The sequence below is a fragment of the Amblyomma maculatum genome, chromosome 1 (genome assembly GCF_055883805.1).
Source record: "Amblyomma maculatum isolate TAMU_Amacu chromosome 1, ASM5588380v1, whole genome shotgun sequence".
Taxonomy (NCBI): Eukaryota; Metazoa; Arthropoda; class Arachnida; order Ixodida; family Ixodidae; genus Amblyomma; species Amblyomma maculatum.
In genome coordinates this window covers 284,780,250-284,804,891 of record NC_139344.1, presented here as the reverse complement: position 1 = coordinate 284,804,891, position 24,642 = coordinate 284,780,250, and the positions used below count along the sequence as shown (strand labels likewise).

The 24,642-nt window shown below is 44.1% G+C and overlaps 1 protein-coding gene across 5 annotated transcripts in view; it reads left to right on the top strand.

Moving 5' to 3' along the window:
• Positions 1–517: 517 nt before the first annotated feature.
• LOC146206722 (armadillo-like helical domain-containing protein 3) overlaps positions 518–24,642 on the top strand; it is a 73,677-nt gene continuing 49,552 nt past the window's right edge. For 3 of the 5 annotated variants that reach the window (XM_084591520.1, XM_084591519.1, XM_084591516.1), the window contains exons 1-13: positions 609–877; positions 1,193–1,301; positions 1,384–1,440; positions 1,496–1,561; positions 1,640–1,720; positions 4,237–4,344; positions 8,857–8,949; positions 11,916–11,990; positions 12,676–12,762; positions 17,876–17,932; positions 18,281–18,324; positions 19,937–19,997; positions 20,263–20,315. In XM_084591520.1, the coding sequence (XP_084447646.1) occupies positions 1,230–1,301; positions 1,384–1,440; positions 1,496–1,561; positions 1,640–1,720; positions 4,237–4,344; positions 8,857–8,949; positions 11,916–11,990; positions 12,676–12,762; positions 17,876–17,932; positions 18,281–18,324; positions 19,937–19,997; positions 20,263–20,315 (854 nt within the window). In that variant the 5' untranslated portion in view covers positions 609–877; positions 1,193–1,229. The other 2 variants (XM_084591518.1, XM_084591517.1) reach the window with 2 other exon arrangements.

The window sequence follows — 24,642 nt, the reverse complement described above, 5'->3', positions numbered from 1 at the left end:
GTAGACGCGTCCAAAGCGCTCGAACCCACTGATGGCTCGGCCAGCGCAGCTGCGGCAAATCAAGGGCGCGCCGGCGGCCGACGGCGTCGACGGCACCTTTACGATGAGCAGCGCCCCTGGCGGCCAAAGTTGGAAGGCATCGCCGGCGCGGACACCTCCTCCCATTGAGAGAGCCCTCCGCACGGCACACTAGCCAGTATATTCTAGGCACTATAGATTTGGTGTGAATGTAGCATCACCCTTCCAGATAGGGGTTTTAGAATCACGCGCCAGAGCATCGTCTGCTTGAGTGCTCCTACGGGATGGTTTGCTAATAGGCTGGCCGTGACGCAATGTCCGCCAAAACTTGGACATCACCTAGTGTCGAACCCCCGTCATGCTATTTTTATTTTTTAGTGGATGTTCTTAAAAATTATTTCATTCAGCAAGCCTTAGAATTGGGCCTAACCACAATTTACAAATCCAAAAAGCAGACGTAGTAAAAAATAAACTTTATTTGACATGCCACATGGTTCGGCTTTGGCCGTGTTGTAAACGTGTGCTGGCAACAGCGTTTGGTAATGGCCGGTGTTAGAGTACTATGGTGGCGTAGAGAGAAACGGTAGGAACGGTGTAGCTGGAGTCGTGTGTACTAGTTAGCGCAGTTTAAGAGAGGAAAGAGAAGTACAGAACGTGCCATTAATTACACAACTATAACACATTGCAGTTTTTTTTTTTGAAAATGTGATCTAAAAAACTGCAGAGCACTGACGAGTGTCACCTGTCAAGCAAATCGCGCGTATGTATTTACAACGGGCATCCTGAGAAAAGAGTTCTTGACGGAAGCTCTGGGCGCATTGCCGTGCCGTTTTGTGTTGCTGTCCTATGGAACTGTTTCGTACGTAATCAAATATACATGCTTGCTAGTTCCTGCGAGGGTTACAATTTTAAGTTGCATGAAGCAGGTGTATGGTGTAACGAACTTCGGCGTTAATTTTTTTCGGTGCTTGCGTTTTGTTATCCCAACGTTTACTGAGTTCTGGCATTACATATACATGCAACTATGCTTCTACTGTGAGCCCTATACACTCGCTATAACGCATAACTGCGCAGTGTTAAATGTTTCTTGTGGCGATGTACCGCCTGCGAAAACAAGGCTAACTTTCATCGTTAGAAAAAGATGGGCGTTATTCACCCCTTTTTTTGCTCTTAGTTCCTCGATGAAGACCTAATTTTTACTATAAGGCATCATGATCGCCAAACAAGCATCTAGACAGCCATTGAAAGAAAAGTTTGTCCAGATCTACGAAGGATTCTTCAAGGTAAGTAAAACATCTGGGAGTTTCAGTTTGCACCCTGTTAACCGGTATGTTAACCGCACGTTAACCGGTGACTATTGTGCAGGGCGCTGACCCTTCGGCAAATAATCAAAACTTTTGGGACGAATTGTTCTTGTTAAAGGTAAGAGCTTTGCTTGTTATTGCTGCAACCGGGTGACCAGTGTTTTTGCCTCTAGGTGAATGTCAACTTTATTCAGCAACAATTTGACAACCTCTCAGGGGAGGATCTTGTCAGACTGAAGGTAAATTATGAAAACTAATGCTATAATCTTGTGCTCACATCTGTTTGTTGGTGCTGCTAACTTATTACTTCTTTTCAGGACACAATAAACAATCTCTTTTATCATTGTGTGCAAGCCCTGCGAAGTGATCATCGTATACGGGTAGTGAATGCTCTACAGGTGAGTAGAAAAACTGCTAATTTCTGCAGGCTGGTATATACTGCTTACAGTCGATAAACATATTTTCAAAATTCTGTCTTTGTTCGCAGAAGCAGGTGCTGGAGTTTTAATTGGCTTGAATACTTTGATTTAAAACAGACTGGAGGTAAAATAATACAGTAGAACGTTCAGCTAGTTGGCAGTGGGGACGAAACATACAAGCATGGTTTTTTGTTTGTTTGAAAATGTGATGTGTGTTATTTATGGAGATCACGGAGTAACTGCCATTCTCCTGTGCCTATGCTTCCACAACCTTGTTTTATTTCCATCTGTTTTGCTCTTAAAAATATGGCAGTGAGACAGATGAATCGAAGTAAACAACATGGCATTGAATAATTTCATATGCACTGGAGACATTTTTGATGGGGTTAATATGATCGTAGTTGAAAAAGAATGCATGCTTTTGTAAATAGCCCTTTGTAATAAGAGGAGGTTGTTGACATCTGTGGCTAGGCAACATAGCGTTGAGTTATGAAATGTGCCCTGCCATTTGTACAGCTCTACTTGGTACTTGTCCATCTGTTTACACTTCAGTATGCATGCAACTTTGCAAAGATTGGGCTAGTTCTTCTTTTTTTTTTTGCTTTTTTTTTTTTCCTTTTGCTTCGGCAGCAGCAGCAGCTGGTGTTCTGTAAGATGTAGGCAGTAATGTTTACGAATGTAGGAGAGACTGGATAGTATATGAAGTGAAAGTGTTGCTGTCAAAAAATTCTCTTAAGTGTGTTAACCTTGAGTTAGTCCAGTATGTTGAAGCCTGGCTTCACTCCATTGTAGTTGAAGCTTAGATTGCATGGCAGATACATAGTGGTGTGTCTTGAGTTTGCTTGGAATAAATTATTTTTCAGAAGTAGCTTACATGAAGCTTTGGTGTAAATGGCATCACTTTTTCTATTGTAGCATGTTGTAAATAAGAAGCACATGAGTTCAGCTTTTGGCTAACAAGAACATTATCCACATGTGCCTGGTGTACCATATTCAGTGGTGCAAAGGGCTGAAAGGGACTGTATGCACTATTTAGCACTTGTAGCATTTTCAGTTCGGTTTCTACTCCTGGCTCTTCAGTGCTGTTGTATTCTTTTGCTGCAGTCTAGTTTGTTGTGATTGCTCTCATTTCTTCGTGCAGTTCACAAGTGTTAAATTTTCAGTTTGATACTGTCATCTTGACAATGCTGTGCAAGTACTTTTTGTTCCCATTGCAGTTTGTTTTTTGCTCTCCACATTGCTGCTAGCTGAAAGCAAGACAGAGAGGCCTAAGAATAGCATATGCAGTGCATATGATCAGACAGTGTTAGGCAAGCATTGTGCTTTTATTTATTTTTTAAAACGTATTACCATGTAGAGGTGACAGCAGGTGGCCTGGCAGGTAGGCAAGTGAAGTCTTCCAAATTGAATTGTTCATTTGGGCAAACTTGTGGCCACTGTAAGAAAAAAAAAATTAAGTAGAGCAAAGTTCTGCTTTGTTTAGGTTTGCTTTGCTATATCTTGTCACATTTAGCTGAGTATTTAATAAGTGCTTTGGTCTTCTATTAGGTTGAAGGAGGCCTAATTGAGGCATTTGGTGCAACTTTGTCAGAGGAAATGAAGACAACATCTGAAGCTCAGCTTGAAAGACTGGCACCTAAGCATGTAAAGAAATTGGCTACCAAGTGGCACAGTGGTCTAAAACAGTGTCCAGTGAAGTTGACCTTTCAGTTCGAAACCCACTTGCGGCGAGATTCTTTTTCAAGTGATTGCTCAGTGGAGGCTTCAGGACCACCTTGGCAAAATCCAGAAATGCGGGTAAAAGTTAGAGAAGACACTACACCAGCCAAAAATATTATAACCCAGCATTTTAGGACCAACTCGATCCTTTCATTAGGGGCAACTGTAGTGTGAGCCCGCAGTAGTTGGGTTATAATCTTCGGTTAGTGTTTCCTCAGACTTTTGTTTCAAGAGACCAACCAAGCAGATTTCCATCAAAGATGTTCCCGTTCAAAAGCATGTGGGTAGGGTAGTAATGCTTCTGCATTAGAAAAGCAGTAGTTCACTTAGGGCAAAAGAAAGAAGGTAAAAAAAAGTATAGAAATGTGGCAATGTGCTCAGAAACATGCTGTTCTGTTCTCAATAATGCACATAAGTCTTGTAATGGGTTTGTCTACTGTGAAGAACAATGAGGAATGTAGAGAATTGCAGGGGTATGCACAAAAGAGCACTGTAGGGCCTTTGAGTGTTCTCGGACCACTTCGCTTATAATGCTCTTAGTTTCAGCCATGCAATTCTTGAATGTTTTCGTTGAAAAAAAGGTGGCATTAATTATGACTTTCCTGCATAAAATTACCCTTGTTCGGCCTGCAATACTATCATATGGCAAACCTACATGTATATGCCAATAATTTTATACTTATATTCAGCAGTAGATTATTGCCCTTTAAACTGAGATTTTTATTGATCTGGTGAATTTGATGTAAAACATTTCATTTTTGGCTCATTTTCCACAGACACTGTGCGCCCTCATTCAAGGTGTTTACAAAAAGTCGCATGGTGACTATGGCTTTGACATCATCAACCTTCTCATTGGATTTGACATGGCTGAGGCAACAATGCAGGTAAGCTAAGACCAGCGTCGGAGCATAGTTTTTCTGGAGCAGTGTAGTGCTAAGAGTGTTGCAGGGGTTGTGTTGCTTTCATCACCATCTGAACTGCAGGACCAAAAGGCTTCTTCCACATCCCTTTCTGTCCTGTGCCAGCTACGTAATAATAATCTTGTTTGCCCATCTGACGCCCAGGCTCCACCGGCTACTGTACCCTCTCTCGCTGCCATGCCCTTTCCTTTCTGATTTGTTCCCTGACCCATTGTGCTCTTTTCTTGTGGGCCCACCATTTTCCTTCCCATAGCTGAGTGCGCTGTCCTCAGTGGAATCCTTCAGCCTCCACGTTTTTGCCCCATAGGTCAGTGCTGCTAAGATAGAGCTGTATTTACTTTCTTCTTCAGAAACATTGATAAACTATTACTCATCATCACTCCATCCTTCTCTCCTGTGGTCCGAGTCTACGGTCACTGCCTGCTTTTAAGTTAATGTATTCCCTCACTACTTCACAGCCTATTGTAATCTGTTGTTTCCTTTCGAGGCTATTTAAGATTTGTTTACATTCCCCCAATTTAATTTTTGGGCCCACTGTTCTGTTTTGCCTGTCTAGGTCCTTCGTGATGCTTTGCAATGCTGCCCCTGAATTACTTCACTGAGCTATGTCGAAATTTTAAAAGTGGAAATTATTTTAAAAGGGTGTTGGGCATACTTGTTTTTATGTGTATCAATGCTGGAACTGCTGATTAGTCAACATGCTAGTGATCAGCTGCCAGCAAAATTTGAACTGTAAACAGATTAGGTGTCCGCTGCAAAAAAATAACCTTGCATTGACATATGCTTTCTTAGCAATACTTTCAGTACTGTTGCATCGCTTCTTTCCAAGTGCACAGTGTATGTACTTGTACACTCATTTATGCATGTTTGGGTACAAAAGCACCGATGCTTTCTGCACAACTATAAGAGCTACTGCGGCTATGCCATTGGTGTAAATGCAGTGCGCTGCCTGTCAACCTAAATATATCTTGTTTTTTTAATTTGAAGGCACTGTTCTTGGTTATAATAGAGATATTTCGATAGTGCACTCTCTTTTCATTTAAACCACAGTGCTGTTGAACTGTCATCACACAGGGCATATACTGTAATTTTGGAGATTATCGTTGTGGTTTCAGGTGTGTTGCCTCAAAAATTCATCACTTTTAAATTGAGCACTCGTGTGTACAGCACACATTGTGTTTTTCAATACCCATTCTGAGCGCTTGTTAAAATTGTCAACGCTGTCTTGTTTTCTGTTTCACGGGCACTATCGTTTGGTCAGCAAATTGTTTAGATTATAGCCACCATGATTGTTTGCCATCTACGACCGTGCCTGTCACAATATAAGTAAGGATTTCTCAGTGGAAAGAAAAGACACGCTGCATTCATTGATTAGTCAAGTTGTGTGGGGTACACTGATAATAGCTGTGTTATACCACTAGGCTGCTTAGCCTTTTGTTATGCAGCTTACAGCATTGAATTAAAATTCTAAATGATTTAACCGGTGGTCCCATGCCTGATTCTATCAGCATAAGGCTGACTCATCCCACTTCCACATTATCTTGAACCCTGCACAAATCATAAATGTCCTTTGTTTCAGCTGGTGTGCAGCTGTATAATGCTACCACTTTTCACCTGCACCCATTTGAACAATATTGTGGACAGTATTCTTGTTTTATGAAGGGGCTCCAGAATACAGTTTGCACAAAATTGGTGGATGTGTTTACAGTGATGTGTTTGTTAGTTATTAGCTCAGTTTCTTTTTTTATAATTACAGAGCATATGGTTTTGAAATCTACAGAAAAAGGTCCTTTTGTTAACGGTTTGATCAGACCCCTTATTTTATGAGGGCAACCAATAAATAAAACCAATTTTGCACTAAGAAGAAATGTTTCGATTGTTTAATTATAATAGAGAAAAAAGGTACAGATGATTGGATATAAAGAAATTTTTCCCCTTTACTGCATCTGCCTTTTCCTCACCTCTCACTGCACAAAAAACAATGCTAGTGTGCGAGATGTTTGAGACGGTCCACCCAGTGGCTGTACTTCAGGGTTTCATTCTTTTGGTTGCTTTTTACTCCTGGCCTATTCATTACTTTTACTAGGTTGCTTTCTCTGCTGCTCCACTGTAATCTATTTCACTGCTGTCTGTCTGTCTGTCTGCTGTGACAAGATAATAGTACAAATGATATCATGGAACTGGAATTGGAACAAGTGCGCAAAATGGAACACAATTTTAAGAGAAAGGCTTAGAGGTATACTAAACAGTTATCCAAGAATATTGAAAAAACACTAAATTGCATTCTTCAGACATGATTACACTAGTACAGACGTAAGTCGAGTTAGTTTTGAGCGGATGGCTTTATTTTTGACGTTTACTGAGCGGCCGCTGGGTCCCAGGCAGCGCGCTCCCGACTGACGTGACGTCACATTCACCCTCAGCAATGTCGAGCCCCCCCCCCCCCCCCCCCCCCTGCACCTGAGAGAGGGCCTGCAGAAGAGATGAAGGAAGCTGAGATGAGGGGGGGGGGGGGGGGGGGGGGGGGGGCTGTGCAGGAGGTGTACGAGGCTTTCTGGGAGCTGTGGAATGCTGTGACGAGGGAGGTAGAGGGGGACGTGCGCTGGGAGGGAAGGATAAGTAGTGTGCAGCGTGGTCTAAAGGTGCGCGCGGGAGATGCACGAGGCTTTCCTAGTCTGCAATGTTTGCACGCGCGGAGTGTGGAATGCTGCAGACAAGGGAGGTCGAGGGGGACGTGTACGAAGGGCGCGTATTGCAGGCAATTATTTGCGCGCTGGAAGGGAAGGATGAGTAGAGTGCAGTGTGGTTGAAAGCAACTTTATTTAAAAAAACAAAAAAAAACGTCCAATCGTGCATCTTGTAAGTGCCACAGAGCAAGGGAAAAATGAGCGGGTGCCTTTGGCGAGTGCGATCGCTCGCGATGGGGTTTGCTAGGGATGCATGAGGGAGGCGGGTAAAAGTGACGTGATATCCGGTTTTGTCAGAGCTTTCACAGGAGGCCTCTAGGTGCGGTGATTTGAGGAATATTCATTCATCATCATCATCATCATCATCAGCCTGATTATACCCACTGCAGGGCGAAGGCCTCTCCCATATTTCTCCACTTAACCCGGTTCTGTGCTAGCTGCATCCACTTGACCCTTAGAACTTCTTAATCTCATCCGCCCACCTAACTTTCTGCCGCCCCCTGCTACGCTTTCCTTCTCTTGGAATCCAGTTTGTTACCCTCAGCGACCATCGGTTATCCTCTCTTCGCACTACATGTCCTGCCCATGTCCATTTCTTCTTAATTTCTACTAGAATGTTAGTAACTTGAGTTATTTCTCTGACCCACTCTGCACGCTTTCTATCTCTTAATGTTACCCCTACCATTTTTCGTTCCATAGCCCTCTGGGTTGTCCTCAACTTAAGTAGAACTCTCTTGGTTAGCCTCCACGTTTCAGCCGCATAGGTGAGTACAGGCAAGATGCAACTGTTGTATACTTTCCTGTTGAGCGATACCGGTAAGCTGCTAGTGATAATCTGCGAGTGCTTGCCAAATGCGCTCCATCCCAATCTTATTCTTCTTGTTATTTCCTTTTCATGGTCCGGATCTGCGGTTACTACCTGTCCTAAGTAGACATATTCGCCTACTACTTCCAGTATTTCGCTACCTAATGTAAACTGCTGTTCCTTCCCAAGGCTGTTGAACATTACCTTAGTCTTCTGCATATTGATTTTCAAGCCTACTTTTCTACTTTTCCTGTCTAGGTCATCAATCATTATTTGCAGTTCATCCCCCGAGTTGCTTAGCAAGGCAATGTCATCAGCAAATCGCAGATTACTGAGGTATTCTCCATCTATCCCTATCCCTAACTGCTCCCATTCCAAGTCTCTGAATACTTCCTCTAAACAAGCTGTGAATAGTACTGGGGAGATTGTGTCTCCTTGCCTAACACCTTTCTTTATGGGAATTTTGTTACTTTCTTTATGCAGAACTATGGTTGCTGTGCAGCCACTATATAGTATTCCAGTATTTCAGTATAGTATATTCCAGTAAGGAATATTCATTAAAATACTTAATTCCCGCTCATTTCTGTTCATAAAGTGTGTTGTTTTGCACCTTCAAGGCAATAGCAATAGCTACCATTTGTGCTAGAAATCTCGGTGGCAATTTTTTAATTCAGTATACCTTTAAGGTCTTCAGCTATGCATAGGGAATCTGTCTTAGACTCATATGTGAATTATCACATGGTGTAGTGATTGGGTAGTCTCGTGTTTTTTGTTCAAGAAGGGTTCAATGTAGTGTATAAGGCAGTTTGGTCATACCTGTTTGAAATTCTTGAGGGAATATTAATTGATGATGGAAATGTGGTTATTGATCTTCACCTTTCAGTTATTAGAAATTCTAGTGCTCTGTGAAGTCTTGGTATAGTTTTGATTTTATTGGCTTCTTGATTTTGCATTGAACAGTATCTACCATTTTTTTTTTTGTAGGAGCTGATTGAGTTGATCCGTGGCTTTCTTGAAGGTGAATATAGTCACAGCCTTAAATCATTAGTTCTGCGGTTCCTGCTTGTGCTGGTTACGGTAAGTTAATGTTGTGTCGTTTTTTAAAATCTTTGCACTACTTGTTCTGGTCAAAGTGCTGTAGTTTAAGAAAACATGCAAAAGAGTAATCACAGAGGGAAAGTATTGTACAAATATTTTTTATTGACAAAAACTTGCCTTTGCGTCATCTTGAAGCATAGCTTTATTTTCTTAAAGGAGTATAGACACCAATTTCTGAAGCGTCGGAAGGAATACGGTTGCTTTCCTGGTTATACAGAAATGCTCCCCAAGTAATCCCAACGTCTCATTTTGCCGCAAACATATTTTAATTTGATTTTAAATATACGCCAGGCAAAAACTGCGTGCTTCAAAACCTATCGACAGTGAAATCTCTGTAAAGAAAATGTGTACATAGGTGAACAATATGACGTCATCAAACAACTGTGACGTGGAGTCAGCAGAGCAAAGAGAAGTGATGACACGGGATAGCTCACCGCGTCTGCCCTGTCTGTATCGACTGGGTACCCCAGAGAAAGCTTTGGGCTTTTGCTCACTTGACTCGATGGCTTTCCACTCTGTCTTCGTTGCTGCATGTTACAACTACTTCACCTGGTGTCGATTTCGCGGTCGGCGTGTTTTTCAAGCGCAATGCTTGGGTGCGCTCGCACGGACACGCAGATCGGACTCCGAAAAGGGGAAGCAAAATTTATTTACTTGTTTCATTAACGCTGCACTCGTGCAACTTGAACCTGGTGTACATCAAGGCTGCCTGCTGTACTCTGGTCCCAAGAGCATTCCAGCACAAGTGCACAGCTTTCGGCAACTGCGCCGCCTGCTGGCGCACCGGGAGACGTGAACTGTGCCGCCGCTGCTCGCCTGCCCTAGACGTCGCTGAACCTAGCTGGTTTTACATCGAAGCGGCAGCGGACGGTGCTTTGGAATGGGCTAACGCTGTAATAAACGTTGGACTTTCACGCCGCTTCACTGGGAGGTCTATGGAATAAAAAATGCATTCTTGATTCACAAGACGCCTTCAGCAGCGGAGCTAGCAGACGCCAGGCGAGTAGTGGGGAAAAAAGCTCGCTTGTATCGCTGCAATCACTCTACGGGCACCTTAGTATTGTTCAAACAATCCTCCCAGTTTATTCGTTATTCATGGTCCTTTGTGTGGAGTTGCTATGCACATGAATAAACAGTGATCCGCGACAGATTACAGATAGCGGAGGCTATCGGAGTCAATTGTGGCGGGCCGCTTTGCATACCCAGATCGCCTTGACAGCGCCAAATGGCGCCACATGCTGGGACGGCGCCACTCAGACCTGCCGCGTTGAGACCAATCAGCGCGTGAGTAGGCGTGAGTACAGGCAGCTTTAGCGCGGTAGCAGGACACGGTGGCTGACGTCGCCTGATCAGGCCATGGATTTTTTTTTTCGGAAGCCAGCTTGGAGCTCACAGAGCCGGCAAACAGGGCTGAGAGAGCAGTATCTTCATAGTAATCAGTACCTGTGATCAACATCTCTAACCAGCTGATATTTCCTGCACGCCAACCGCCAAGCTTTCATGGCTGCTGTTAGTTACTGCTTTTTCACTTGAGCCGCTGGCGAGCGGGTCGAAATCAAAGTGCTCGGCAACGTCAATAACATCCGTGCCTTCGGGCGAAACAACGTCGAACTAATCATGCTACGCTGAAACACTGCTCAACGACGCTATTTTCTTGCACGTGCGATTGCAAGCAGACGAAAAACGCTACTCGTATGTGTCATTAGATTGTGTGTGTAGTGTCACCAGCATTGCCAGCAGGAGGTGCTCGTGTGGCGCGCTCGCATCTTTGACGTCATCGCGCGCTAGTGCTCAGAGAGCTCGAAACCGAAAGTGGCCCTGATAAATGCCCCGATAATTAGTTAAGGCGTTTTGGGGCTTTTTGGGTCGCAGTTCCTCTGTTTTGGACCATCGTGGATCGTTTAAAGCAAAAATCCCGAAACAGAAAATGTATGTGTCTATACTTCTTTTAAATGAATAACAGGTGCCGATTCAGGTCTGTACAAATATGTTCATAGTAATGTGAGATGGCTTGTACAATAGTTGTGCTTCTTGAAAAAGCATTACTTCTCACAGATGAGGTGATGCCATTCTGTTTTATGTCTTCTGAATCCGCCTTTTTCACAAGCCCGTTCTGTGCATTCGTGCTTCTCCCCTGGTTAAAAACAAACCACCAGCCCTAGCTGCACATGTGCAGTTCTTGGCGATCGGCGCAGCCGAAACTGATCTCAGGGGCCATATTCGGGGTAGGCATATGTGGCAGATGGCGGTAGCTGTCAAGAACACGCATCGCCATTTCTCTGGCGGCTGTCTCTCCCAATTACGTTTTCAACCAGTAGCGGCAGAATTTTCAACTACTCCCAGAGGGCGCCACATTTTGTGAAAAAGGTCGATTGTCCACATCTGGAGTGCCTTTTGCTAATCACAATGCCAAAATCCATTATCAGCTTTCTGCAGTTTATCTAGAAGGTTTCACTTATACCAAGTTTGTTCAGAGTTTATAACCATGCAATAAACGTGTTTTCAGTAGCTGTCCTGATGCCTGTGGTTTCATTTTACTTTAGTTTTTCTGCGATAACTGATGAGTAGAGCAGAAGCTTGAAAGGGTGTTCGGAAGTGCAATATATTTGGTATGATGCTGCAAGGCCCGTGCAGATGAGGACAAGGCAAACGCTAGCCTCTCTATTACTCCTTCTTGTCTCTGTCTCTATGTTTGCACTGCATCGTTATGAATGAAAAAATACAGGCTTTTGTGCTTTTTAGGGGGCTGTGAAATACACTCCACCCTAAAGTCAACAATTGCCATTGTCATTACTGTAAGAGAAGAAAATGATCATTTACTCTTGTGTTACCTTACACTGTTACTCGGGAGAGGAGGATGGGGTGGCAACGCTGCATGTGAACAGATGATAACTAAGAGTGGTTGCAAACTTCCTTAAAAGCGTGCATATTGTCCTTTCTTGCAGGCCACTGAAAATGTAAGCAATAACACACTTCTGGAGTACGTCATGATGAACTGTGTTTTTGAAGCCATTTTACAGGTGCGTCACTCATTCTTGGGATCTGATACAACCTTCTTATTTGCTGTACAGTAAAACCTCGTTATGAAAGACACTCAAGGGATCCGAAAAAGATGTCTCTTGTAGCCAAAAATTCTAACCAACTCCTATGTGCGGCAATTTAGATTCCCTTATCTAAATTCTGTTCCATATCAGTGTCCTTTTTTGCTGCAATATGTCAGGAACCAAGAAGGAAAGCCTCTTGCTGACTGGGAAGTCAAAATGTCCCCGTTGCTTCAGCCACTGTCATCACATTCCTGCGTGACTGAAACGACAGGGACATTTTGACTCCCCAGTCACGAGAAGGCACTCCTTCTTGATTCCTGACATAATGCGACAAACAAAGGACATTGATATGGAATAGAATTTAGTCTGACAAGGAAATCTAAACTGCTACACATACAAGTTGGTATGAGTCAGCTGCATTGTTTGAGCATACCTGGGTAAATTGTGTCTTTTCTAAATAGTGAAGAAGTTACTTTAGGGACCTGCAAAAGTTGCCCTTAGTAACAGAGTGTCTCTTGTAACCATGTCTTTTGTATGCAATATTGTTAACATGGCAAACATAAGAAAACCAACCAAACTATTTTCAAGTGTCTCTTATAACCAAGTGTCTCTTGTAACCATGTCTCTTGTAACGAGACCTTATTGTATCTTATTTTTACAGCTGCTTGCTGACAAGCACTCTCGAGCACACTGTGGCTATGATGCTGTTCTAGTGTTGACAATCCTTGTGAGCTACCGGAAGTATGAGGTCAGTGCTTTGTTTTCCATTCCATGGCAAGAAGCAATGCCCTTGTTTGGTCTGCTGCACTGCATACAGCACAACATTTAAAACAAAAAGCAAAAGTAAGGCTATGTTCCTGAGCTTTGCTAAAGGTAGTCTTCTGTTTAAAGAGAATATAAAATACAGTCGAACCCGGATACATCGAACTCGAAGGGGATCGCCAAATAGTTCGATATATCGATAATTCGATATACAGAAATCGGCTTGTGACGGCACTTACGATGCGAAAAAACGATGCCGTATTTGTCGTGTAATCAACCCACTCGCATAATGAACCCACCCTCCACTTTTGCACCCGAGAATTTGAAAAAAAAAATGCGTTAAGGCCAGCTCGCTCACATGCAAGCGACTGAGCGATCTCAGCGATGAGCGGCAGCAACAGAGCGAAAAATTTCAAACTTGTTGCTCACGAGCCACCGCGGCAGCTCAAAACAAGGTTTGTGTGTCGCCGCGGCCAGAAATCGCGGGCATTTTCGCTTGCATGTAGATGGCGCGCGTCAGTCCGTTTCGGTCGTCTCATCCACAGCTCATTGGCAGCGTGCCAAGATGCTGCGCAGCGATAACGTCAGGGCGCGTTTATCTTTTGATAGCTCCTGCAGTGGCGGGGAGCGAACTTGGCAGAGTGCCCGTGATGGCTTGATTGCACAAGCCTGGTTCAATTTATCACGCCGCGCTTGGGGCGGGTGTCATGATCGCAGCAGCTGACCGTGTGCTTTCGCTGATTCATACATGCATGGATAAACGATAAAAATAAATAAATAAAATAAACATCCCCACAAAAAAAAAATCCTGCCGCTTCTTAACGTCCGCAGCCGCCATATTTTACGCTACGCCACGCGTACAGCACAACAATAAGAAAGGATGACTCTCGCAAAAAAAAAAAAAAAACAGAGAGAGCTGCCGCTTAACATCCCCAGGCGCCATAGCCAAGGTAGATATACCATGGTAGCGAAGGCTCCAAAGACGCCCATTGGTCCAAAAAATGGCGGCTCGTGGGCACCGCCATATTGGGGGGCAACTACGTATGAGTGACGTTGAATGACGTCATGCATACGTATGTTTTTAGCGCGAATTTTAAAGTGGTCTTTTTATAGAACCCGCGTTTTCAAGCCGGTATCTCATGAAGGTTGCCTTTCAGTGGTCACCAACCTTTGCCAGTCAAATGTGCTCGAGTTCCTGCTAGTTATGGCCGTGTTAATGTACAATTCGGAACCCAATGCAAGTGACTGGCAAAGAAGGCAGCATAGAAAGGCAGCAACACTTTCAGACGCTGGCTTACCTTGGCTGGCTAAGCATGATTCGTAGTGGAAACCTTGGTGGAAATACTGGTGCTAGTACTTTTGAGTACAAGGTATGATGCACAAAGCACAGGCTCAAGTGCACAGTTTGCAATACAGTGTACGGCAAGTATGGTTTTCATATTCATGGTTTATTACAGCAACCAAACAAATACAGTGATAAAGCACACCAACAAAAAATACGCGTCACAGGCAGCTCAAGCAGTAGTTTCTTTAAGCTGGCTATTCATCTCAATGGTCATAGTGCGGATAGAAAAAAGCCCTGCAGTTCCACGAACGTTGCCAGGTAGGAAATTGAAAAGCATAGAAGACAGTGCTAAGACGGCTTCAATTGAGGCAAACATGACGTGACATAAGTAGGCGCATCAACACGGGTCGCAGCCTTTTTGACGATAGATACGCAGACGGTTCGAAGTGCTTGGAACAAACCCGCAAGTCGCGCAGCTGCCATGATGTCTTCTTCTCCAGGCTGACGTTGTGGCAGAACTGCACCCACGCTTGGCACCTGGACGTGATGCAACGTGCACGTTATTCACAATTGCGCCTTAAGGAATACTGGATACTCCAAACGCCAATGCGTCATTATTCCTGTCAATGCTAACTGCAGTACAATATACTTCCATTATATCTGAACTATGGTAGTAAATGCTCGCCCCAAGCTCTCAGCGCCCAAGAGTGCGGTTACGTGCGCTCGTCCTCATGCCATGCGGGTAGCTATACTTTTCTATGGTTAAGATTGACGACAATGAAGTGCGTTTAAAGTTACCCTAACGGTCATGCATATGCAGAATAGCAATAACAAGACAGGCAGTAACTCCTTCTGAGTGAATTCAGTTAAAGCACCCTCAAGGCCGCGCATATACACGTAGCTGAATTTCGATACTACCAGTTGCGAGGGTCAAATCGGCTTCGCGGTGTTGGAAAACTAAACAGTGTTGTGCTCAGACTTGTCAGGCAGCACAATTGGTTTTAAATTGGCCTTCCGGTCAGTGGCATGCGCGGGGTTGCTCCTGAGAGCCCGGTATCAAGTTAACGCTGGTGATAGCCAGCTGCATGAAACTCACCATAAATCAGACAAATGGTGAGCCTCTTTCGCACAGCTCAGCACTTAAAGTGTGTGCCCTGTAGTGTAGTACATAAATATCCCCGAAAAAATGAAGCCACATGCGCATGAACTGGTTACAGAAACAGAAGCGAACAGCCCAACGAAAGCATTCGGAGCATACCTAGAGCAGACGACACTGACAAGAGCTCACCTGTGAAAGTCCAGCGGGAAGCGGTGTAGCTTGACACCGACGGTACTGTCCATGCTGTCGCAATGTTCCACGGCGCATCGTTTCTTCACACGCCGCAAGCTGATCTTGAAATAAAGTGCTAAGCGCTTCAAAAGAACAGCATGAAGCGTGCAAAGACGGAAAAAGACTTTGCACTGGCCGCACGTCGAAGGAAACAACAAAACCAAGAAAACTGCCGCAGCGGTGCGGCGGGGTGCAAATTTTACAAAACGGTGACAGAGAAGTGATGCGCAAGGACGACGAAAACTTCGCAAAAGGGGCATTTCGAGACCGGCGAGCTAAATTTATAAGCTTTATCAGGCCCGCTATTGCAGACAGCTGGCGATAAGAAACCGCTTCGTGAGCTCCCGCGGCCACTGCGGCCGGGTGCCGAAACAAGGCCTGCAAAGTCAAGCTGCAAATGCACCGCACACTCATCAGCAGGGGGCGTAACAAGAACGTTGGAAAAAATTAAAAATGCGGCGTAATGTTTTGCTGAAATAGTTTACCTATTTTATAAAACGTGGCATTAAAATATTTATTTCTTTACGTTATTTTATAGCGTTTTTATTTGTACTTTTGAATTTCATTATCTAAGTGTTTCGGCCCCCCCCAAAGTGGCTGTGCTGCTGTTGCGCTAGACCGTTTTTGGGCCCAGCCTTCGCCACCATTTTACATCCGCCTTGCCATAGCCATGGTAGAATTAGTAGCCACGTCCGCTGCCGCGCCGCCGCACGCAGAGGGTTCGCAACACATGCTGGAGAAAGCTTCCGACGTCTGTCTGAAAACGGGCTGAGCTGCTTGGCCCATGCGTTGCGCGTGCTGAAGGAGAGAGATAGCTTGGCAAAAGGATGGGCACACCCACGCACATGGCTTGCAAACGTCATGTGTTGGCGCGCGGGAAACGACAACTGCAGATGCGCGCGCCTTTGGGGAATGGGCGCGGCGCTGCCCAGACCAGCCGTCGCCGAACTGTCCCCTCTCATTCCTTCCGCACGTGGCTTGAAAACGTCACGCGGTAAACGGCCAAGGGTGATGAGATCGTCTTTGGGGAAGGCACACTTTTCAGTGCGTGGTGCGGAGTTCGATATATCGAACGACCGGTGAAATTGAGTTCGATATATGACGCGGCTTTCCTATACTTTTACATGGGATTTTCAAGGGGATATTTCGTGAGTTCGATATAACCAAAATTCTATATATATCCGGGTTCGATATAACCGGGTTCGACTGTATTAACATGTTCTTTTAAATCCTGTTTAATGGCAATAATAACAGGGCAGAAATTGCAGTTCAGGAGTTTATATCTTATTTAATCTCATGCAGAAAGTGCCATGTTTGCTATACTGGAATGCCTGGTATGTTTGGCCTTCAAGGGACAAGGAGAATTGTTCGAATTATCCGAAAGTTAAAATTATTAGATGATCTTAATAAGCTGTCAAAAACTGTTTTCATCGTAGTGCTTTTATTTAACGAACACCAGAAATATACTTTTCTATACCTTTGAGCTGAAAACAAAGTGACTACTACCATATGCATATTATGGATAGCAGGATAGTGTCAATGAAGCGCAACTGAAACTGGGCTATATTTCCACAATGGGGGATTTTGAGCCTGCCATAGCGCATGCCTAAAATGTTACATACAGTTCAGATAGGTCTATTTAGAGCATTGTGGGTTCACCTTGACGTGATCCCCCGTCTGAATTAACCAGTGCAAGCCTGCCCACATCCGGATTAACAAGCGTCCGACGCTGGACGGAAAGCTGCATTCCCATGTTGCAAAATTACGTTTAAAATTTTTCTGCTGTTTCGTTGCTCAGCTCCATCGCCTGGTATACATCTAATTGGGCAAACAGGGTTTGATTTCTGCATAGCAATCGTGCCCAATGAAAATTGCTAGTTTGTTCCTTTAAATGAGTGTGGGTGTCACTTTTGGATTTGACACGAAAACTTTGTAACTGTTTGCCAATACGAAACAACTAGGGGTGTGCAAATGTTTGAAATTTCGAATACGAATTGAATATATTGGTTGTTCGATTTGTATTCGAAAAACTGATACTGGAATTTTGAAATATTCGAAAATGTTATTCGGCAGTTTTTTTTTCAGGCTCATAAATTGGACATTTTTTCTGGTTCCTTGAGGCTGGATTAAGGAGGGTTTACTGTATTCAGAGGCGATATGGCAGCTCCACCCAGTTTCATGCAGATCTATCCTATACAAAAAACTAATATACACGGAATCTTGTATCAAATCTATAGTGGATTTTTCAGTGGGGTATAATACACTTCTCTGCAATTCTAGCTTAACTTTATTTGCAAATGCCACATGAATTGTGAAATAAACAAGGCAAACAGTGTTTGGTATATTTAAATTTTGTTTTTTTTTTCACTGATCAGATGTTCAATTTGATATTGGAAGGCATTTTTTTCCTATGTTCATATTCTATTCGTATTACAAAATTTCAGTTTTCGCACACCCATAGAAGTAACTGTTTCTTTTTTGCAGGCTGCTAACCCATACATCGTGAAGCTTTCCATTGTTGATAATGAGCTGGCATTAAATGTAAGTATGACAGTTGCTTGTGATGGTGTTTTGAATATTTGAGACTTTTTATTGATATACTTTATTGCCATCTTATAACTTCAGCCGCAGAACGTCCAGTTTGCATGCACTTAAAAACTTTGGTGGCATCTTCATTGAAGTCTGTTATTTTTCTAACCATTGTAAAACTGGTTACTCATTGTGGTTAACTGTTAAGCTTCTTGGTACGATCCAAGTTTCTGCGGTGTATGCAGACCTGGTAGAACAAATTCCCAAATATTTGAAAGCCAGCTTCACTTTCTCGGTTCTGGTAGCCTCTTACGGATGAAAATTTTTAGTACTTTTGTATAGCACACCATTTTGTTTCAGGGGTACGGCATGGTCGTGTCCACTGCTTTAGCCGAATTTAACAGGTGAGCTATTTTTTGAGCTGATTTAACTTTCAGGTTTCCAAGTGGACTCGTTCTGGACACCTGGAGAAACAGACAATTTTGACAGGTTTTAACTTTTAATAAATGCACTAGTATTTATACAATCTTGTTATAACATATGCCATAATTTGGCTATTTAGACAATTTTTTGAGTGTATGCAAAATGTTTTGTTCAGACATTATGCACGATATGAAAAAACAAATCATTCTCGGCGAACTATTGATTTGGCATCTGGACTCCTGATCTAGCAGTAAATGCTTGCGATAACCGTCTTTGTGCTTCCAATGCTTATCTGCCATAGGGAGCGGACCATCAATGTGTTCTCGTCTTTTTCGTCATCCATGTATCTTGTAACACTTTTTTTTCTGTTTTAATTTCTTTACTATTGTCCCACTTCTTCGTCATCACTTTGTGCCTTCTGCCAGGCACGAGAAGGAAACACTTTGTCTTCTTCATCGCATAACATTATGTATTCCTACTCCTTCCCTAGGCCTTCTGGGAAGGCTGGCAGTATTTGAAAAATAAATAAATAAATATACATAAATGGTATGAAATTTAGAAAAGTCATAAATATCAATTTAAAGCTGCACTGAAAATAATTCAGAAAGTAGAAAACGTGCTACGCCATCTGGGTTTTTAGTTGTGAAACTTCGGCGCGCCTATCTGATCGTTTCTTCCTTTAGTGTTGTTCGGAAGCAGTGGTCACTGTCTAGTAGTTCCCACGGCAGTCATTGGATGTCTAAGATGCCCATTCTCCTAACTACACTAGCCAAGTGCAGTGAAGCCAAAGTACCAGGGAACTGATGTGTTATGTGGTGACGTCCAAAGCTGTTCTCTATAGAATGATGTTTTCATAACATTGCTAAAAACATTCGTTTTCAGCTTGTTCTTCTGCTCATGGCACAGCTTAGAGTCATTGCATTTTCGTTTATGGTCTGTATATTTAGGGGCATGTTTTGCGGAGAGTGGCAGAGTGCAATTTGGTATGCTATCAAAAATCTGTTCAAGGAGTAGGGGGTCAGACTGAGTTGATGTGGCTAAAAGAGCACTTGGTAGATGTTCTCAAGATACCACCTTACATGCTGGAGCTTTCTGTGTTGTTGAAACCCTATTAAATAGAGATGAAGCAGTGAGAATATGTAGTGAGCACACATAGCTGCTCAAGAGTGAGCTGAAGTTGAAAGTATGCTTACCTTGGGCCTTCAGTTCAAGTCCTAAGCTGATTGGCCGGATTAATCTGGGCTGAAGGTGGAGCCCGTGAAGTTGTCTTTGGACTCTTTGCTACTGCTGTCATAATAAAAATCCAAAGTAGAAACAGTGGAACTGTGCAAATGACGCCGAATTGTTTACCTGTCCTGATGTAAATTTTTGGCGACACTTCAGATCACTGTGCTCCAAATTATTGCCTGCTAAGTTGCTGCCTGCCCCAAAAAGTGAGCTACACGGAAATTGAAGCTGCTGATGTCAGACTACCTTCTAGCAGGGGCTTCATGCTCCAGTTCATGAAAATATCAACCTGGGAGTGCGTGCAAAACTATCAACCATATGTGATTGCACTTGAAATACACTCAGAGGCCACAAATTACTTTTCAGACAATTTGTACAAGAACAAGCAGAGCCTCAAGCAGGTCTCTTGTCTACTGTAACCAACCTCGTAAGTTGACCAATAGTGTAATCATGTAAAACTTACTTTGATGTGTGTGCTGTGTATTGCATGAGCTGGTTGGAAGCATGAAGCACATTGTAGAATGGAGGACAGAGAGCGTAACTTGTTTACATCATTATGCTGCTTTCTTTATAATGCATATCACTATATCTGCTTACTGTGTGCTTCTGTTAATATTGTTTGAAAATCTTTCTTTAGTGCATGAGCTGCTAGGCATTTATTTATGGGTATATTCTTATTGTCTCTCACATAGGTTGGCACAATGTTTCTTGCTGAGGAAGGGGCACCTATGAAAGACTCTGGAAGGTAAGGCTGTGTAAGATTTTGTTAACTTTTGCCGAGCTGTTGAATTCCATGTTAATATGCCCCACTGTGTTGGCTCAGTGTTAGGCTGCTCGACTACTGAGCCGCAAGACCCAGGTTCGGTCTCGGCTGCAATGGTTGCATTTGAATGAAGGCAGAGTCCAAGGTGCTTGTGTGATGTCAATGCACGTTAAACACCAGTTGGTCGAAATTATTCATCGTAGCCCTTCACTGTAGATCCCTCATAGCCTGTCGCATTGTGGTGTTAAGCCCCCGTAGATAAACCAAACCATGCAAATATTGTGACTTTGTAAACATTGTACGTAGGCTAAGCAGAATGTAAGAGTTGGTAGGAATGGTTGGTTGCAAGGGGCTGAAATTTCCATTGAAAGCTCTCATGTCACACTGCTTGCCGTGAGCCCCGCCACCTGGGTGCAGTGGTTAGGACACTCTACTTCTGTGCCCAACTATGCGGGATGAAATCCCGGCCACGGCGGCCGCTTTTCGATGGAGGCAAAAAGCAAGGCGCGCCTGTTCTGTGCGATGTCTATGCACATATAAAGAACCCTAAGTGGTCCAATTTTCTGCCGTCCTCCACTAAGGCATCTCATAACCTGAGTCGCTTTGGGACGTTAAACCCCATAAGCCAAAGCCAAGCCAAAGTGTTTGCTGTGAGCTTGCATTATTGGAGTGTCAATTCTCATCTGTTGCTTGGCTACCAATACTGCTATGGTTCTGTTTATAATATAGACGGCTGTGACAAGTAAGGCTGCTATTTAGAGGCAGAACTTCTAATAGGTGAGCTAGAATTGGATAAACAATTGTTAAGCTTAGTTGGGATGGACAGGTATTGGTTTTTGTAATTTACCATGAGTATGGTCTTATGAAGAAGGGCTTATTATAACACCCACTTGATGTTGGCTGCCATGAGCTTACTTGATGGTAGTGTGCTGTTTCCTAAAGTGTAGTATGCATTTGCTCTGAATACTTTCTGAGATATAATAAGTGCAATAAAGGTGCGTAATAGGACCATTAAATTGAAGTGTTAAATTGTTAACAAGGTTACATTATTTATGTTTATTTATTCCTGCAGACGTGAATACAAAATATGTTACAAATATTATACTTAATGAAAATTATGCTAAATTGTAGCCGACAGGTAATTCGGACTCCAATAATTCGGACTTGTAGGATATTTCGGACTTCAGTGAGGCACCGTCAGTCACCCCATAGAAGCGCATACATATTCACGACGGATATTTCGGACTTTAAAAGTCCGAAAGTTCGATTTTTCGGACTAATTTCAGTCCCCTGCAGGCCAAAATCTGCCATCTTATCGGCTTTTCGCCGGCGCAACAAGCGCCATCTTGGATTGAGGTGGATTGGCTCTGCAGTTGGGTTGGCTTGACATGGTTTCGGTGCCCCATTTTTGCCAGGAGAGGCCCCTGCTAGGGTCCCTAGAAATATTGCTAGTCTGTCGTCCGCCGGCCGCAGCGGGGGCTGCCGCTGAATGATCGCCGCGGTGGCGCTGCGGTGAACCGGAGTGCGCCACTGCTGACGGAGCAGACGACGCGCGCTCCCGTGCGCTTCGAAATGCATTCGCTGCATGCTCATTGTCAGGTGCCTTGTACATGCGATGCCGCTCTTTAGTCTTTGATTTCAGTTTAGTCGTAATATTGAATTCGCAGCCGAGTTGTTTTCATAACCACGGATGCGACTTTTTTTTTTTCGTGAGTGAAGTTTTGCGCGCATGCCCCTGAGTCGATGTAGAAACGAAGCTGCTTTTTATACCCTATTATCCTGCTGAAGCTACCGCCGTGCCGTATTGTAATGAAGACTTCTGAGGATTTTGTGCAAACAATTGCGCTTGCATGGAGAACTATACTAGACGCACATTCTAGGCTCCAAGGACCATGTGTGCGAGCAACAGAGTGCTGTCGCCGGCGTTTTCATTCATGCTATAGTTTCATCTTAACTTCTTCGGACGTTTAGCTAAGTTATAACACGTATGTAGAACTAGAAACTTTCGGATGCATGCACAATTAAAGCACGCAAGATGGGAACCCGAGCCCTTCAAATCGCACCGCACTTCAGGCAAACTGCTGATAGGCATTCTTTGGTACTTAGGAAACCTAGTAGCCACTCATCAGAATATGCCATCACTTTTGTTGACTTCCGCTTTGCAACCTCTAAAACATGTTTTAACAGCCAGCTGTTAGTTGAGAGGAAGGGCACTAACACTTCTTTCAAACTCTGTCCTTGAAGGTGTTCATTTTCATTTTTCATTTCACCGAGCTAGAGCTTTTACCAGCTTTGCCACCTTGTCCTTCGTACGACAAACTGCTCGAGACATAGAAATCTGTTTCTTAATTTTTTCTTCTTCTTCACAGGGAGTTCTGAGTTAACTTTCGCAAGTATTTGCAGGCTATATACATGTTGCATCAGAAATAATGGTACAGTTCGTCGCAAATTAAGCAACGCCCATTGTAGGTCGGAAAGGTCTTGGTAATAGGCTTCAATCCGCTGCCAGGACACAAGCTGAGTTTCGCAATGTCCTGAATAAGATTAATTACCTCTTCTGTCGACTTTACAGCTATCTCCTTGACTTTGTTTCCTCGAATGCACACAGCAGCATTCATGGCAGCTTCACCACTGCGATGGAACAGAACTCGCCGATGGCAATTGCCTCCGGAGATTCGTCCTCGCTTGAGTGGCACTATGCGAATGTTCATTGTTCAACATCAGAAAGATCGACATTTGTCCCCAGTGGCGGTGGCATGCACCTTTTTGCATTCCTGGAGCAGGCTCACGTCACACGATCCACCACCGCTGTATTCTTCAACTGGTTCCACTGATGCTTCAGGATCAGTGCACTTTTTTTCTTTCTCTGCAGGTCTCCCTGCTGACTGTTTTTGCTCGTACAAGTTGCGCTCCTTTCTCTTGAGAGGCAGGGGTTTCAACAAGTATTTTGGAGTGTCAGGAAACAGCGTTGAGATGGTATCCTTCGTGAGTTGCGTAACATCCCGTGGAATCTCAATTACCTTTACCTGTCTTAAAACTTCGCTCAATAAAGCAGGGTTTGAAGTGTCGCTCACAAACGTCGACACTAGCTTATTCGTGTTACAGTAATGTGAGGGCAACCCCGATCCAGATCATTCGATATTTATATATACCGATATTTATATCAACGTCCAGGATTTCCTGTCTGCAACTCACAAAATAATGAGGAAGATATTCACCACTTGTGGGTTTGCCCGCCACTGAAGCCGACAATATCGGCACCTGACGGCAGTGGGCCTTTCACAGAGCAACCCATCTTCGTACATTGCTTGCACGCAAGGGCCTTATCATCGTTCTCTCTTGAAGTTTATTAGAACGCAGCCAATCTATTTTCTTTCATTTATTACGCCTTTTAATTTTCGTTTTGCATATTCCTTTATGCCCTAGCTGAGACAATAAACAATGTTATTGCCTTTGCAGCCGCGCTTGATGTTGCGCTCCCACTCTTGCCTCTTCCCTGCGTCTTTCGGTGTCCTGAAGAGAGAACATTTCACCTTGCACGAGCGCTACCCGGTCTTGCACCCGGGCAAGAAACACGTGCTATCACGCTTACCTTGTTTTCTGGACATGACGCGATCACATATCCATAAAAAAAGGCACACTTGCACACATGCTAGCTAATTTGCGCGAATTCCGGCTCGCGAGCGAAAAAAAGTGCACGTGGTGCACGAGCCTTGTCACGGCACCAACGGATCAGCGCGGCGCGGATTCGCAGTACGGCACAACCGCCACAGCACCACGTACACAACGCGACCACGCTCCGAGTGCGTACAGCGCCCCCTGCGCTTTCATCCGGGAAGCGGCCAACCGGTTCCATAGGGAACCCCGCTCGGACGGCAGACTAGCAAATACTTCTAGGGACTCTACCCCTGCAATCTCTGCCACTTCGAGGTGGCAGTCGGATTGTCATCGCCGTCAACCTGCTTTTGTTGCCAACGCTGACGCGGGCAGCTATCTCTTTGTGCTTTGTCTCATACGTCCGCCGTGTTGTCACACGAGTTTCTCCGACCGCGTCAACCGAGTGGCGCGCCGTCAATCCTTTGGCCGTTTTGTGATTGCGTCCGGCGGTTCCACCGCTCTAAACGAAAAGTGCCTCATTTTTGCGTGTTTGACGAGCGGTGTGGTGCGCACTCGGGCTGTGGACATGGCCCCGCCGGTGCTGCCGGGTCCGTCAAAGAAGCGTGGGAGCTATTCTACCATGACCCTTGAGAAAAAGGCAGCGATCATAAAGCTAGTGCTGATCGGGCGAACGCAAGCTGACGTGGCCAAG